This window comes from Thunnus thynnus, chromosome 5 (genome assembly GCF_963924715.1).
Source record: "Thunnus thynnus chromosome 5, fThuThy2.1, whole genome shotgun sequence".
Taxonomy (NCBI): domain Eukaryota; kingdom Metazoa; phylum Chordata; class Actinopteri; order Scombriformes; family Scombridae; genus Thunnus; species Thunnus thynnus.
Genome location: NC_089521.1, coordinates 12,363,653 through 12,379,884, shown reverse-complemented (window position 1 = coordinate 12,379,884; position 16,232 = coordinate 12,363,653). Strand labels below are relative to the sequence as shown.

Here is a 16,232-nt window from a genome sequence, read left to right as displayed (position 1 = left end):
CAGGGATATTGTGTTGCTTTGCATGATATTGGTGGCCTTTAGGTTTTTGCAGGTCCTGTACATGTATATATATGAGCCTGCAAGTTCATACAAAATCCTCATGGTATCGTTAACATAATGACTTTGCTCTTTCCTTTCTTGAATGTGTACAGTTTCTACCCTGAATCCTGATACAAACTCACAACTCGCTTAGCTGCAGATACTAAATGCGACAAGCCAGAGTGACACTTCAGCCCTCAGTATGATTCAGGACTGTCACCATCAGAAAACTAAATCTAGTCTGTCGCTGGGAAAACCCCGCGGCTGAGATCAGAGACAATGAAATGAGCCCTGTGTCAGTGCATCGTGTGTGTGTGTGTGTGTGGTGTGTGTGTGGTGTGTGTGTGTGTGTGTGTGTGGTGTGTGTGTGTGTGTGTGTGTACACGGTGTACACTCTTCAAGGGCATCATAATCATTGGGTATCACTTTACACGGACAGCTGCGGGAGATATAGTATACCATCATTCCATGTTAAATCTGTAGTAGGTGGTGGTACATTACATCATCCAACACCTAATATCAGGATTTTTTTTTTTTTTAATTAAGTGTCATTTCTGTACAATACTCAACATCATCCACTGTTACAACCAGACGCAGTGGATGAACGCAATCAAGCCTTAGTTATAAGAAGCATAACAGCAGCAGGTGGAGGTCTGCCCAGCCTCTAATATTTTTTCCAAGTCTGACTGGCATGCCTGTGACCTCTGAAGCCACCGTCATGAAAAGCCCTTTGATTATTTATGTTGAAGGCAGTGGCCTGGCTTTCGGCCTGGCTTGAGACCGCGGTGCTCTTTACTTAGCTTGGAGAAGGAAACTATTGTTAATTTATGAGACACGCTTCCTCTCTGTGTAACTTCTTGTGGCATATCTGGTCCTACCCATCACACTACCCAAGGGAGAACGATCGGTATGGAAAAGTCAGTAGGGCACCGGTTCAAGGGACACATTTGTCATAAATCCACTCAACTATTTTATTACTGTAATATTTATAAGGGACTATGTGTCTGTAGTACTTCATCATAAGTTATAGTACCCGACACGTAAGATTTTTCCTTATAGGACATATAATCTGTTATTATGCCTGTACTGTGAGTGGCCGTATCATGCTTTATGACATTAATATCTACTGTGAAGTCACTTTAATATTTCTATAATATTCCTGTAGGAGCTCATTGTACTCCAGGGTGACGATGGTGATCTCTAGTTTATGATACTATCTCCTGAGGTATCACTACAGTGTTCATAAAGTGGCTTTTAATGTCCTTTTAAATGTCTGTAAGGGCTGGTAGCTCATATCCATCAGGGTAAAACACACTTTAGGAAAACTCGAAAGTGTAATACATAAGATGAATAGACATTTTTTTTTTCCTCAGGAAATCCTACCTTTTCCGTAGTTGAAGTGGAGTTTGATGGTCTTGCCCTGGTTTATGTGCAGGTAGGTGAACCACACGGCGGAGGTGAGCAGTACCAGCAGCAGCAGGAGCTTGAACTGCTTCCGGATCTTCTTCACGGGGAAGCGCAGCATCCTGGCTCAAACATCCTCCGGTAGCCGCACGGTAGAAAGTCAGAACGGGTCCGGGAAGAGGTCGTTCGGGCGCTGCTGTTCGGTGTCCCTGGCTGTCCTCGGCTCTACTGACGGGCTCGCTCTCCCGGTCACAGCGACGGCATCCCAGGCAGCCTGCGTGTAAACAGGGAGTATTAACTACAGCCGTAAAGCGCGTGTCATGCCTCTGGATCCACGGGGTGACAGCGGTGCCAAATTGCTCGTATCCTCAGATCTGGGTCCAAACAACTCTGTGGCGGTCATTGCTTATGAGCGCAACCCGGTTCCCCCTTTTCCCTGTGAACAGCGTGGCTTTGAAACAGGCTTCCCTGCTGGAGTTTCCAGTCGGCTGGAGCAGCAGGGAAAAGGCTGCAGATCAAAAGCCGCTAAGTTCAGTTCAGAGTGTGACCAGGGGAACAAAATAGCAGTCCGGCGATAATCTACACAAATCCCCTGTAGCTCAAGCCTTTGCTGACACCGCGACGCTGATTATTCTATCGGCTACTCAAGGATCATCCCCGGCCATGGGCTTAACGCAAAGTATCAAAGAGTAAGAGGAGAAATTTAGTTTCCATATGGAGAGGTGATTGGACAGAGCATCTCCACACAGCTGCGCTTCTGTGCAGGAAAAAAACAGTTTCCTGCAGAACAGATGGATGATTTTAATCTTTCCAAATGAGTACAAATGAAATTAAAGGGCCTACAGTGGGAAAATGGCATCAGCTAATGCCGGTGAGATCTTTAACGGAGAGGTAACCTGATCGAGGGAAAGGTTAAGATGGCAATCAACTAAATGTCACATCCCTCTGCGCTCCATCTATTGTTAAACACATCTGAAACTGAGACTCTGGCTTCCAGTTGAAGGCAGCGGATTCAGATGGAGCGCGTTTTTATTGAAGTCTCCAGGAGAGGAGGGGCGATCAGCTGTCATCCTCATACTCGGGTTGGTTTGAAGCGCCGCCGCGACGAGTAAATATTAACCCGATGTAGATTAAAAACTGTGGATGCTCCATGAGAAAAGAGGTTTGATAGAAATACTCAGATCTGACTGTCCGGTTTGAGATCCAGGGAAGAGATGTCCATGTGCTCCGACTGCTCCGTTATCTCACGGCAGGTGCATTTTACCCAATTCTCCCAAAGTAGCTGCGTTGTCCGAGTCCACCGTGCGTGCGACAAAGATCAAAAGAAAAGAACCACATCCGGATTAAACTAATAAACAGTGATATACGGTGCAAGCAGCGATACAATGCCCCGTGTTGTTATTCTGTCATGAGCTTTTTTCCCATTAAAACGCCGCAATAGCACCGTCCAACCCGCTTGTCACCGCGCGCAGGGAGGAAAAACAGCTGAGCTCCGGGGAAGGTGTCGCGGAAAAACCAGCAACAAGCTGTGATATAACCAGGACAGAACATGGTTTTGTTTTGCTACAATGAAACACGTAAGGGTATCTCGTTTCACTGCACAGCTCAGTACGCCCATCAATTGAGCATCTTAACGGTGCAGAGCAACCTAACCCTTGGAGGGTGGGGAGTGACGACTTCATCATCCAATCACAGCCCTGCAAAGGGTTCAGAGAAGGCGGGACGACAACGTTTGCCCTCACCGTTGGCTTGGTACTAATATGATCTATCATCCAATAGCTGAATGTAAAGCCTGAAACTTGTTAAGCTCCCCACTTTAGTCCTTCTCCCCTTAAATCAAGGCAAGTAGCCCCCTGAACAATAATGTCTTTTTTTTACGGGTAATGAGACAACTCTGACACTTGACACACAACAGTACACAGAAATAGTGTGACGATGTAAGGCGACCATATAAACAGTTACTTCTTAAAATATGGTATTTTTCTTTATTATTTTTTCTCAAAAAACTGCACATTAATCACAGTAGCCTTCTGAACATTAGAACTTTAAATCACTGAAATTGGATTTTTGCGTCCCTTTTGAAAATGATGATAAGAGAGAACCAGGTCGAAAGTTTATGATAAACGTCATTTTAAAATATGTTACAGACAGAAACTAATTTTCGTTGTGATCAACAGCTCACATGTGTGTTCTGTCGATACCAGGTGCTGTTTTCTACAAATGTGGAACCACTTCAGTATAATTTGACTTTAAACGGAAATTGCGCATTATTACTTTCGACCCAGTCAATCGGGTGGGTGAAAAATAACGCAACGGTATAAACTAATTGTTTATATTGTTCTTGTTTTTATTTAAAATGTCTGACAATGTCCTTGTTAATATGTAATTGCAAACATATTATGTCCTTTATCTTAATAAAAAAATATATTCCAATTGAATTTTTAGAACATAGGGCCAAACAAAAAATGATGCGCAGTTGGATTTTTTTCATCCCATTTACACATTGCATTTCCTCAAATTCCAGCTTTGAATCATATTAAGTGATTTATAGTTCAAAATAATTTATTTTAAGCTCGTTGTTACTGTAGAGTGACGAAAGAAACACTTTTTACAATCACACTGAGAAACGCTGACATGGCAAACTTTAAGATAATCTGTCAAATGATCATGACTATGACGCGTGAATCAATAAAAACAACTTGTCATTCTTGAGTGAATTTACTTAAAGTGATCGAAAGCAACTTTTCGGGTAAAACTCATGGATGTATTATAAAGGCTCTTATGATATATCCATGCTAAAACTCCACGAAAGTATGACGTATCCACGCGATCTTTCACGGTTCTGGTAAGTGTTACGTGCTGTACGTGCTGACGTAGTTAGGCAAATCAGAATTGTATGGGCTCATGGAAAATCGCCGTGTTACTTTCGCCCCGGTGAGACGAATGACAACACACCACGTCTTAATGTAGGCATTTAGTCTAGGGAATAAGGGAATAAATGCCTACATAAAAACGTAATGTGTCGTCATTCGTCTCATACTCACTATGTGTCAGATAGGGGAAAATCCATATATTGTTTGAATAATTCATCTACAGTCTGCTATTTAAAAAGGAGGCCACTACATTATTTTTCTATTTTATTATTTTAATTTTGAGGCTGAAATAATAATAATTCCTACTGACTTCACAGTTCATTAGACCATTGGTTCTCAAAGTGGAGTCCGGGGACACACAGGGATCCTTGAGGGGGTTCCAGGGAGTCCCTAGAAAAAAGGAGAATAATTCACTTTCACTGTAATTCCACCCATAAGTAACACAATCACAGACTGTATGACTGTTTTGGTCATGGGTTTCATACACTATCTGTAATAAAACCTCTCAAAGCAAAACTCTCAAAAAGATTTTGACCCTGGGACAAAATCTTATCAGAAGGTGGTCTGTGGTCTAATTTGCGTGAGTTTAGGGGTCCTTGATGTGAAAAAGTTTGAGAACCACCGCATTAGACTGCTCGCTGCAAAGTAATTACACATGATGTAGCCTGTGTGAGCTGTTGGTGGTGGCACCCTGAAGACAGATGCACTCAGGATAGATGCTTGGCTGCCGCCTTCTGGCCAAAGAGAAAAGAGCAATAATCACATTAAGAGAAGCAACAGTCTATACTGTCCTTGTTGAAGCCAAGTTGGTTATCGTTGAATGTAAGGTGACAAACTACATGTAGAGAAATAACTGTACTTTTGGCTTATTGCCAGAATGCATTCACGTTTAAGCTACAGATCTGATCTATAAGCAATTTTCACAGCAAACATTTCAACTACTCATAACAGGAAACGCACAGGTGGAACCGATATTGTCAATGATTGCTCTGTTCGGTTTATGTTTCCCAATAAGTGAGCAAGTGCAATTCCTGAACCCTGAAACTGACATCTAAATACAACAGAGCCATCAATGATTCTATTGACATTTGAGAGTGTAACTATTCTATCACTTTCTATTAATATAAAATGGTTTGTGTTACTTTCTTGTTTACTAAGTGCAAAAACTATATGTAGAGATAAGTATAGATATAATAAATGGTCTGATATAAATTGCCCCATCCTGACAGTTGGCATCAAGCTTAACAAGAGACTGGTGGAGATGTCAGTCATTCTGCACACAGTCGCACAGTCCTGACAGGAGGTCTAATTAGGCATATTAAATGGAAACACCTGTGGGTCTGAGCCAAAAGAGGAAAAACACTAACAGGATGTCTGAGTGAACTTAAAGGGGTATTTTACATTAACCTAGAAAAACAAGTATTTCTTCTAATATATCCTTCACTTTAGGTTCAGAAAAATGTATCAAACATGTGGTTTATCCTCAGTTTAATACATGTCCAATCATCCAGCTACTGCTATGGTAAGCTAGTGATGCCGTTATGAATCTAGATAAAGGATCAAAGGACACGAAACCTGAACTATAAGAATACGACCTCAATTTAGTTTGTCCCAGCTGTGCCTTCTGAATCAGTCTGAACACAAACCATAATCCTCTCTCTGTGGATTAATAATGTAATCTTCAGAGCAAACAGTGAGCGTAAATGAAATGCTTAGGTATTCATCTGGGCCGTATTGAAATGAGTACTCAGTGAATGACCTCAGTCAAACATCATTTACGCTGAAGCAAAAACTTCACGGCATTCACCTTGCATGTGCTGTTGCAGGATAAACCGATGGTATTTCATCACACACTCTGGGTTTGAAAGTCATCCAATGTGTGTAATCAAATAGTTTCATGTACTTTTTTTTCTCCTCTCTCTCGGCTGCAGGACATTATCATGGGCCTTTTGAGGTCCTGATTCTATCGCTCTGTATGTTTGATCATCTGACTTGTTTTTGTCTTCAGTCCGACAGAAACAAGTCTCTTTCCTACTCAGTGTACCTGATATTCTGTCTGTCTGTTCCCGTTATTTCTCTTTCATCCAAGGACAGGCAAGAATCCAATACATGCAAAGGACGTGCGCACTTTTAACTCAAAAAAGGTAGACAAAGTTTCTCACACTGCACTGTATTTGTGTACAGCCCAAGAAAAAGGTGTAAATTGGCTAAGAGAAAGCCTTTGTATCATCTGAAACTTGTTCACATTCAGGGACATGTCTCTTTCACTTTAAAAGTTAACTCATGCCATTTTCCCTCTCTGCCTCCCCTCTTTTTTATGCCTGCAGAAACATTTGGCACCTAGGTCCCCCCTCCAGGGAATTACATGCTTGTATGAATCCAGGAGGAGGCGGTGTGCAGTGGTATGATATGGACAGAGAGGATGTTCAAAGGTGGAGACAGATACAAGTAAAGGAGCTGCTGTCTCCTGGGGTGTTACAGAGACCAAGCCCACAGGGAGGAGTAAATGCCCAGCTGGCTGTGACAGGTGTCAAAGTGTGGCACTGACGTTATGATGCCACTGAGCACAGCCGAGGGGTGAGGCGTCACTAGGGAATCAGCATGCAGAGAGCATAATCTCAGAGTGTGATGGTGTTTGCATTTTGAAACGAGAAGACGTGATGCAGACAAGCAAGAGAGGAGAAACTTTATCAGAGCTGCCACATCTTTCATCAACAATTCATCCGATTCAAGACCCGCAGGTTCTAAAATTTCTCTCTTTTCACTAATCCAACATCTGTTCGTCCGTCTTTGTCTATCCGTGTCTGCCTTCTGTCTGTCCACTAGCCTTCATCTCCCTCAATCTCTCACAAACATCCTTCCTCGCTCTCCTCCAACCTTCCTTTTTCCCGGGCAGCACAGCAGCTCACAGGCTTTGATGAGAGGTCTGAGCAAAAATGTCACAGGGATTAAGGGGTTTTGCCTCCTGCATCTCACCGGATCAGTTCTAGCTGCCCTCTGTGCTGGAGCTTCCTCCTCCCTAAACAGGTGCGGAGTGGTATTTCTTTCTGCTCCGCTGTGCCCTATTGGATTTCCTTCTGGGGAAATAACATTCATCCATGTTTACAGATGAGTAAAGAGGGAAACAGGAGATGGGGAGAAGTGAGGGGAAGAGATGTGGAGATGAAGAACGATAAATTGAGGGGAGCACAGATCAGGGGAGAGGAGAGGATTCTATACTTATGGCAAAAGTCAAAATGGGAAAATCTATTTCCTTGGACATAATTAGAATATTTCTCTGGATTATTAATACAAATTTTGCAAAGTTGACTTTAATAGTTTCTACACTCTGCCCCCGCCCAGCATCCCACACCCACACACCATGGACAGACACATGCACTCATCTGCAGCTGTTTCCTCCAAATACAGTTGGACAGATTTGAAAATTAGATGTCTCCAGAGATTTGCAGTTCAGACGGAGCGTTAAACATCACACGGCTACAGCTACTGTCATATTATACAGCATTCTGCAGTGTTTTCCCTGCCTGCGTCTTCACAAAGTTAGAGGTAAAACGTCCAAACGCACTCACTAGTCGACCTTGACCTTTGCCCTGAGATCTGCAGCTACTGGAATTTGTCATTCCTTAAAGATCTTGTTAGCATTGTTATTGCAGTACACAGTAAGCTACATTTCCATCTGAACAGGTGAAGTGTCTAAACAATAACAGTAAAAATAGCTTGCTTTTTGTCTTAGTAATAAACTGTTTGTTCCAAGGATACTGTCACAAGAAAGTGTAGGATATCAAAAGACATCATACAGCTATGATTTTTGTTGACAATCATCTGTCTTACCCCTCAAAGCAAAGTTTGTATTTATCATGAAGCCACTGAAGAAGCTCAAACAACTGAGACCAAAGTGACTGTTGTAGCGTTAGAGTCTGTCTTTCATCACGACTGAATATCCATGCTTGGCCTCTTTCTAAGATTTAACAGTGACGGAAAAACAGTAGTCAGATTCACACACAAAAAAACCAAAAACAACTCATCCATTACTGTATGTTTTATGCTGTGAGTATGAATGTGCTAAGAGAAAAATCTAGGTCATTTCTCCATCATTAGTATGCCAGCCAGGTGTAGCACAAAGAGGATTAGGGGGAAGTAATGCCAGTGGGGCTCTCTACGTCTATCTCTTTTTCTTCTCTTTTTATCTATCTCTCTCTCTCTCTCTCTCCCTCTCTCTCAAAGCAAACAATCACACTTAAGTGCTCCCTGCTGCCACCTCAAAGAGGGTATCCATGACAAGTAGTCCAGACTGGCAATAAAACATTCATGCATTACCCAGCTCCAATGATGAGCTTGTTTCAAGCCCATTAAACAAGGAATATTTGCTAAATCCCAATTTTGACATTATGGGAGATCATAAAAGCCAGGGACAGCCCAATCAGTCAACAGGTACTGTACAGGGGTGTGGGAATTATCTTCCCTGTGACTGCTCCTCCTGAAGAAGTTTGTTTTTTTAGGTAGTGTAGTTGTGTTGAATTAATCTTGTTTCTAAATATGAGCAGCAGACATTGCCTCAAAGTGGAAATGCTGAAACAAATCCTAATGAAGTTGGTGAAAGTAAGCAATTGTAAGTGATTGACCTATGCTATTAGTTTATCAATGGCTGGCTAACATCTGATATTGGGCTATTAATATGACACTTGGATATGAATGTTCATGTAAATGTAAACTAATGCGTCAATAGCAGATTTGTAGTTAAAATCTGGAAGCTATATGTCAGTTTGGTAGGATGATGCTCCACATTACTTGAAAGGATCCAAAAGTGATAAGTAATGATTTGTTAATTCATGAGGTAACAAGGATTTCCTTGTAACAGCTCAGAGGAATGCACCACTTTTCTTGAGGGTCAATGTACAGCCTAAGTTTGCCATACTTGATATAAATGTGGACAATAAATGTGGACAACATATTAAGAACACCTCTCACTAAAACACAATGTAATTCAATGGCACCACAAACTACAGCCTCCAAAATGACCTTAAACATGCTCTCTAAAACACTTTCAACACAGACTGAACATTATAACCTTCATGAAGATAGGATTTTTTTGCATTGTATTAGACTACATAAATTTTAGCTGAGGTACTCAATAAATATACAATTGACAGTATATGTAGTGTAATATATCCATTCAGAGTTAATCAAGACCGGTTCATGACAAAAGAGACAGAAAGTCATTGATATATAATTCTTGAGTCTAAGTTACCCAGGAACTACTTGGTTGTAATTCATTAATTAGAAATTATTTCCTGGTTTGTCATTTACTTGGTCGTTCTTAATCAGGATTTTTTCAGGTAATCAGGTTTTACCAAACAGACAATAAAACATGAAACATCTTTCATAAGGTTACTCAAAAAACAAAATCATAAGTCTAACTTGAACAACGGAAAATGTACTCACAAGGGTGTTCATGTATCCACCAACCAAGGATTCACTGAGGTGGGTGTGGATTCTGCAAAAAACATCATGAGTAAGCGAAAGTTGTCTGGATAATACAAGGATAAAAATGATTATTTTACTATTTTTAGTCCTGTTAAAACAGTCTTCTCTGCAACTGCAGCAGTCACACTTTGTTCTTTGTTCTCTTTATTATTTTTATTCCATCACATTTCTTCAGTGCCTAACTAGTTCCACACACTTATAGCTAGAAACACGGTTTGATTATAACATGTTGAGCATGTTTCCATGATGTGTGCTGTTTTATTTTTTCTAGAATAAATTGATTTAATGTAAATTTTTAAAATATTAAAATTTATAATGGCAGTCTATGGGTGAAAAAAAATTCTAAAAACATCTCACTCCCACAGTTTTAACTCTCCAAGCACATATCATACCTCAAAATGCTGCCACAAGCCTCCTCTCTCTCATAGGAGTTATAGTTTTTGAGATCTAAACCTTAATTGATAGGGAGAACACTGTCCAGCTCTTATTCACTGCAATACAAACTGCAGGTGGTCCCTCTGTTTCTTAAACTTACAGATCCACTCTTCCTTCAAACACTGTGTTTTGCCTTTTCACAGGCAATAACAATCATTATCAGAGTTTGAAACATCTCTTGTAGAAACTACAGTATTTTTCCACAGGAACAACCAAGTATTTCACACTGACACACAATTCCAACATCAGGCTGATAACAGAGAGCTGAAATGATAAGTTGACTGTAGGAAAATGAATCAGCAACTATTTTGATTATGAATTGATTGTTTTCAGTTACCTTTAGGCAATAATTTCAAACATTCCCTAGTTACAGCTTCTCAATTGTTGATTTGCTGCTTATTTATGATAGTAAATTAAATACTTGGGGGTTTACATTGTTGGACTGAGAACATTACTTTGGGCTTTAGAAATTGCGATCAAAGAATTATTTAAAGAAAATAATCAGCAGACCAATCGATACTGAAAAAACAATTGTTAGTTGCAGCCCTAATCTCACATGAGTAGTACCACTAAAATGAGAAGTGAAAACTAAACTGTACTGGCCTGATTTATTTTAGAGGCAACAATTATTAAAGAACCCCAAACACTTCTAGTTAACAGATCGCCCCTAAAGCTGAATGACAACACTTATACTCGCCCTTACTACCAGCACTGTTATGTTTATGAAAAAAGTAACCATATATTTCCATTAGCAGCACAATTACTTTCAGAGTCTCAAAAAAGTGCCTTAATAACAACAAATACAAGAAAAAAAAATAAAGAAATAAAAGGAATGTCCCTCACCGATTGTAAGTTTATAGGAAACATACTGAGCATATGGATGGACAATTCAGAAGTGGATCATGCTTTTCAAAGTTTCTATGGAAATTGGATAACCACTGACATCCATTGTGACAGAAAAATCCATTAGGTTTATATATAATCCATAACGAGCAAGTTACAAACATTTCCAAGCTAGCTTTCAAACTTACTTTGATACCAAAACATAGGTTTTCACTGGAGTATTCCTTTACACTACCTGAAGCAACATGCCCACACTAATACAGACTACTTTTGGTCAGAACAGGGTTCAGACAGATTTTCAGTCTGGCAATAGCTCAGTATAAAAAGCATTGAGTCTAGATATTCGTGAATAATTCAATAAAAATATACTACTCCTGATACAGAGAAAATGTCATTTAAAACATACCTCAAATAGCTGTAGAAAGGGCAGTGTCACTCAGTAGTAAATTTGATCCTGCGGGAACAGATTAACAAAAAATATGTGATAATAAGTTCTAACTCCTAATTATTCCAGTTAAGAAGAACTTCACAATGAAATGCTTAAGTGACTTTTTAAATACAAAATGTAACTATCTGACTCACAAATACAATAACTGCTTTCTGGTGAGTCAGATGGTTTAGTACTCTTTAGTCCTAGATGTGCACAAAATACATGAATATGAACTTTTGATTAGTTTATAAAATAACAGCTAAGTAAAAACATACGGACAGGGTTTGAAGTAGAGCTACACTGATTGATTGATTGATTGATTGATTGAATGATTGATTGATTGATTGATTGATTGATTGATTGATTGATTGATTGATTGCTTCAATTTATGTATTATCAGACACAAAAAAACTAAAATCCATGTGATAAAATGTTAAAGTGAGCACACTTATTTCCAACATGGTCCTGTGATGTTAAAAGATAAAGAAACACAAAGAAACACAAGACATTCAACATAAAAATAAACAATACAATCCTGAAGTCTAAAAACACTTCATCGCAATTTAAGAAATAAAAAGTAATAACTCCCACATCGAAAAACAAGAACAGCTACAGTAACGATGTCATTGCAGATTTAAAAGTCCTAACCTGACTTCTACAAGCCCCTCTCATACTTAAAAACTGGATGTGTAGCAGAAGGCTGTTCGGGAACACGGCACCAGTGTAATAAAAGGAACTTCTGGCAACATTATTCACTTGAGGCACTTTACATAAACACACACTGGTCTTGGTATTACAGTTATGCTGAGTATGGACCATTGTTTTCTGAGAACACAAGTATTGAGGAGCATACCCATTGATAATATTGTACATATGATGCAGCTTCTGTTGTTCTACTCTGAGCTGTACTGGCAGCAGTCCTACCCTTCTGAATTCATCACTACCGACATGAGTTCAAGGGGATGCATTTAATAAATACCGAATACTATTATTTTGCATCACCTGCAGTATGTTACTAAGTTTAGCTGTCAAACCACTGTACCAAGCAGAACATGCATAATTGAAATGAAACTGTATCAATGATGACACGAGAAGTTTCTTAACAGAAAAGTCAAAAAGCCTTGTTCTGCGACACAGGAACTTGAGTTGTTAGCACACTTAACAGAGTGGTGATTTCCAATATTTATCTGTAATTTAGATATCTTACAAGTGCAAAAAATTATTTCATGATCACTTAAAGCAATATCAAGGACGCCAGATTTGGGGAACTTTTTACACTCTTAGGCCAATATCAAGTCCAATATGGACTGGCTATCTACACATATTGTAGTAGGTTCAGTAATAAGTTGTTGCAAACCAAACACCTTACAGATGTTTGAAAATGATTTAACTAAACAACTCTTACTAGGAGGCAATAACAAGTTTGTATTAAATTCACCCAATGTAATACATTCCTACTCCATGCATACATTATTCTTAATACAAGACATCTCTAAAAGCTCATAAAAGTCGGTTTGCTTAGGAGGTCTGTAACACTCACCAATAATAATGGGTTTAGTCTTGAGAAGTAGCAGTTCAATTCACGCCGTTTCCAAACAGGCCACCTGGAAGTTGGCTTGCGTATTGAATGTTAGATCACTCCTTGCAAACAAGCATACCCCACCTCCATTTCTGTTGTGATCACGCTAGTAGACAGAATAACTGGTGAGCTCAATTTCTGCGTCTTGAACGGAGCTATGAAGCCATGTCTCGGATACTGCAATCACAGCAGTTTTAGAAGTAACTACAAACAGCTTGATCTCCTCAAGCTTAGGCAAAAAGCTCCTTGCATTTATATGAATAAAGTGAAGTCCTCTCCAAATGAATAAAACATCAGGATCTTTCCAAGTATCAAACAAACCCTCATCAGAGCGACAGGTTCCTCCAGGGCACCATCAAACACATTCGCGGGACACATTCCTTCAAGCAGCATCCATTGCACACCAGGGGAATGTTAGTCACTCCTCACAGCCAGATCATAGGTTTTTGATGTGATATTTCCACATTTTATGTCAACAAATATATCACAAAAATCACAAGCAACTGCTTTAGCATTAGCTCTCACCACCTCCTCACAGTTAGGACTGTAAAAACCCAGACTGACATCGATCCCGTATCTCACCTGTGAGTTGTTTGGTCCAGGACACTGGTGAATGTCTCCCGAAAGCAGCAGACAGACAGACAGTATGATGGCGCCAGCGTCAGTTTGTTGCTTGCCTCTGGCTCTACTTGCCTTGCCTGAGAGGCTGGACTGAGGAAGCCTGGTAATCAAAACTTCATTGCCATTTCCAAAATGTTTTCCCTCAGCTTTTGCTGAAAACTGACAGTCTTTGTCCAGAGGCTCTTGGACAACGGTACAATTTCTATGACAATCAAGACTGCTGTAATTAAGTCTCAAACCTAAGTTTAAAAAGAACACATAAACTAACACTGCTGACAGCCCTCCACAGGTCTGGCGGCATCTTGCCAGGCTCTTTAAGTGTGGTTTAGTTGATTAATCTTTAAGTTGATTGAGTCAAAGGCCAGTAGCAACTTCAGATTTGGCAGGAGTAGTAGCGCTGGGGGAACCCTTGAGTGCATGGTTAATAAAATTAAACATTCAAGCACATACTATTTCAGCATACTACATCATACCGAGATTTCTTTGAAGCTCAAGGAACCTCAGTACTCATGTTCCAGTTGAGCCTAGAAGGAAAGATAAATGATTATAGTTATAAGTTCACTAAAAATATATGAAGGACTTACCGTACAAACAATTTTCAATAGTAACACAATTCAATATTTACTGGTTCAGTCAAGCTATTTATATCCAAAACCAAACTAATTAGCTTAAATTTTCCTGGTTAAAAAAACTTTGACTATTTGGAAAGGTTTTGACTATTTCAGTATTGGATAGATAAAATCTTAAGACCAGAGGAGAAAAGTAGTTCTAGGATTGTTTTATTTGAATAGTTTTTAGAGGCTATGAAAAAGTGAGTGGACCACATCATGTCATTGTCACCATTACACTTTGTATTTCTTTCCATACTTTTCATTTGTTTGTTTAGCCAGTTTAACATTTGTTAGCATTGTAGCATTGCTGTCACATGCAATGTGCTTGTGTTTAGCTTCATTTTGTTATTATTACAGCCTTAGTGTCGTGTATGTGTGTTTTGTTTTTCTCTTTTGTGCCTCTCCTCAGGTACTGCCCTTCCCCCTCCTTGCAGCTACAGTGAGTGATTAAGGACACTGGTGTTCACTCACTCATCAGGGTCTGGATAAAGACCTAGGCTCAATCCCACTGTCCCCCCTAAGCCCTAAGCCCTGAACCCTCATGGACTTAATTGACGTCACCTGGTAGGTGATTGGGTGCAAGAGGCTGCAAGGGCTTGAGAAGGTTTAAATAGGAATTGGACAGCACTTTGCAACATATCATGTTAGCTTGATGGCACCAAAACATGTTAAGTATGATTGTGGGTTTGGGACTTTTTATTGGGACTTACAGAAAGTATGCATGAAGGACTCAAAATGTCTGGCAGAGAGCCCTCATGCACTTGATGATTTGATAGTGGGACAGCCCTAAACCCTCACGGATTTTGTGGGGACACACCTCAAAGTCCGTGAGTCCATGAGTGTGGATATTGGGATTGGGCCCTAGAGAACAGTGCAGACCGGGCCCTTGGGCCATTTTGGCAGTCTGTGTGCAAACCTTGGTGGTTGCAAACCCTCTTAATCCTCAAGCGGTTATGTACCAGGATCAGTAGGTTTTGGTTTACTCCTTTATGAAGGGAGGGTGAAGATTGTTTTTGAACTTTGACTTCACTTGGGTTAACTGTTACTATTGTCTCTGTTATAGGTGTACTGCCCCCTCCCACCCCCTCACTTTGAGTTACTGCTATAGTTATTTTGTTGTTACAAATAAAGTCTTTATTTTGGTTACATCCATTTCCCTTTCTTTCATTCTCCTAGGCTCACTTTTATATGTGTCACTCCCTTTATCCCCTGGACATTTTTCAGGGATGTAACAGCTTAATTTACATCTGCATTTATGGTCTAATCGAGACAGACAAGTATTTAAGTTCATTTATTGTTGATTGATTTAAGTCCATAGTTTCTTGAGTTATAGATTAGCTTTGGTTGTAACTTACCATATACTCACTGTGCTTTCAGGAGACAAAAGAGGGAGGCACTGAACCACTTCCTGCTTTTAAGATCTAAACGACATCATCATTGATATCATGGGTTAGATCAAGTATGGGGGGATTTATTTTATTTAGTTAAATGTTTGGTTTTGTATTTATGTTACTATTATACTATTACTTCTCTTTTTTCTAGCATCTTCCGGTGATTTTATCTATTTTTGAAAGATTACATTTTTTAATGGCATTCTATGGGAGGAATGATCCCCATCAGTTTGAAAGTTGGAATCTCAACTACAAGTGCCAAAGTATTAGCATTTGATACAATTTCACCTGTAGGTGGCGCTACAAAATTTAAAAAATTGCTGCTGGAGCAGTAGCTTTTGCAGCAACAGCTCTCTACAATAGCAGAGAGTTGCCACGTCTTCCTGGATAGTGGAGTATGATTTTTCGTTCCTCTAGCCAATCAGACTCCCAGTGCTGCTCTTTAAATATCATTGCAATTCTGCACTCTGTCTTTCAGACCTACTATTGTGCAATCCACCTCCTCCCAATCACCACCATGAT

The 16,232-nt window shown here is 39.8% G+C and overlaps 1 protein-coding gene across 9 annotated transcripts in view; it reads right to left on the bottom strand.

The window, feature by feature from the left end:
* b4galnt4a (beta-1,4-N-acetyl-galactosaminyl transferase 4a) overlaps positions 1-14,232 on the bottom strand; it is a 148,505-nt gene extending 134,273 nt beyond the window's left edge. Inside the window, exons 1-6 of one of the 9 annotated variants that reach the window (XM_067589301.1) lie at positions 13,049-13,138; positions 11,661-11,711; positions 11,485-11,532; positions 9,759-9,810; positions 4,627-4,706; positions 1,423-1,717 (exon numbers count right to left, since the gene is read on the bottom strand). In XM_067589301.1, coding sequence (XP_067445402.1) covers positions 1,423-1,564 — 142 coding nt within the window. In that variant the 5' untranslated portion in view covers positions 1,565-1,717; positions 4,627-4,706; positions 9,759-9,810; ... (1 more) ...; positions 11,661-11,711; positions 13,049-13,138. The other 8 variants (XM_067589306.1, XM_067589304.1, XM_067589302.1 and 5 more) reach the window with 8 other exon arrangements.
* Between the last annotated feature and the right edge of the window lie 2,000 nt (positions 14,233-16,232).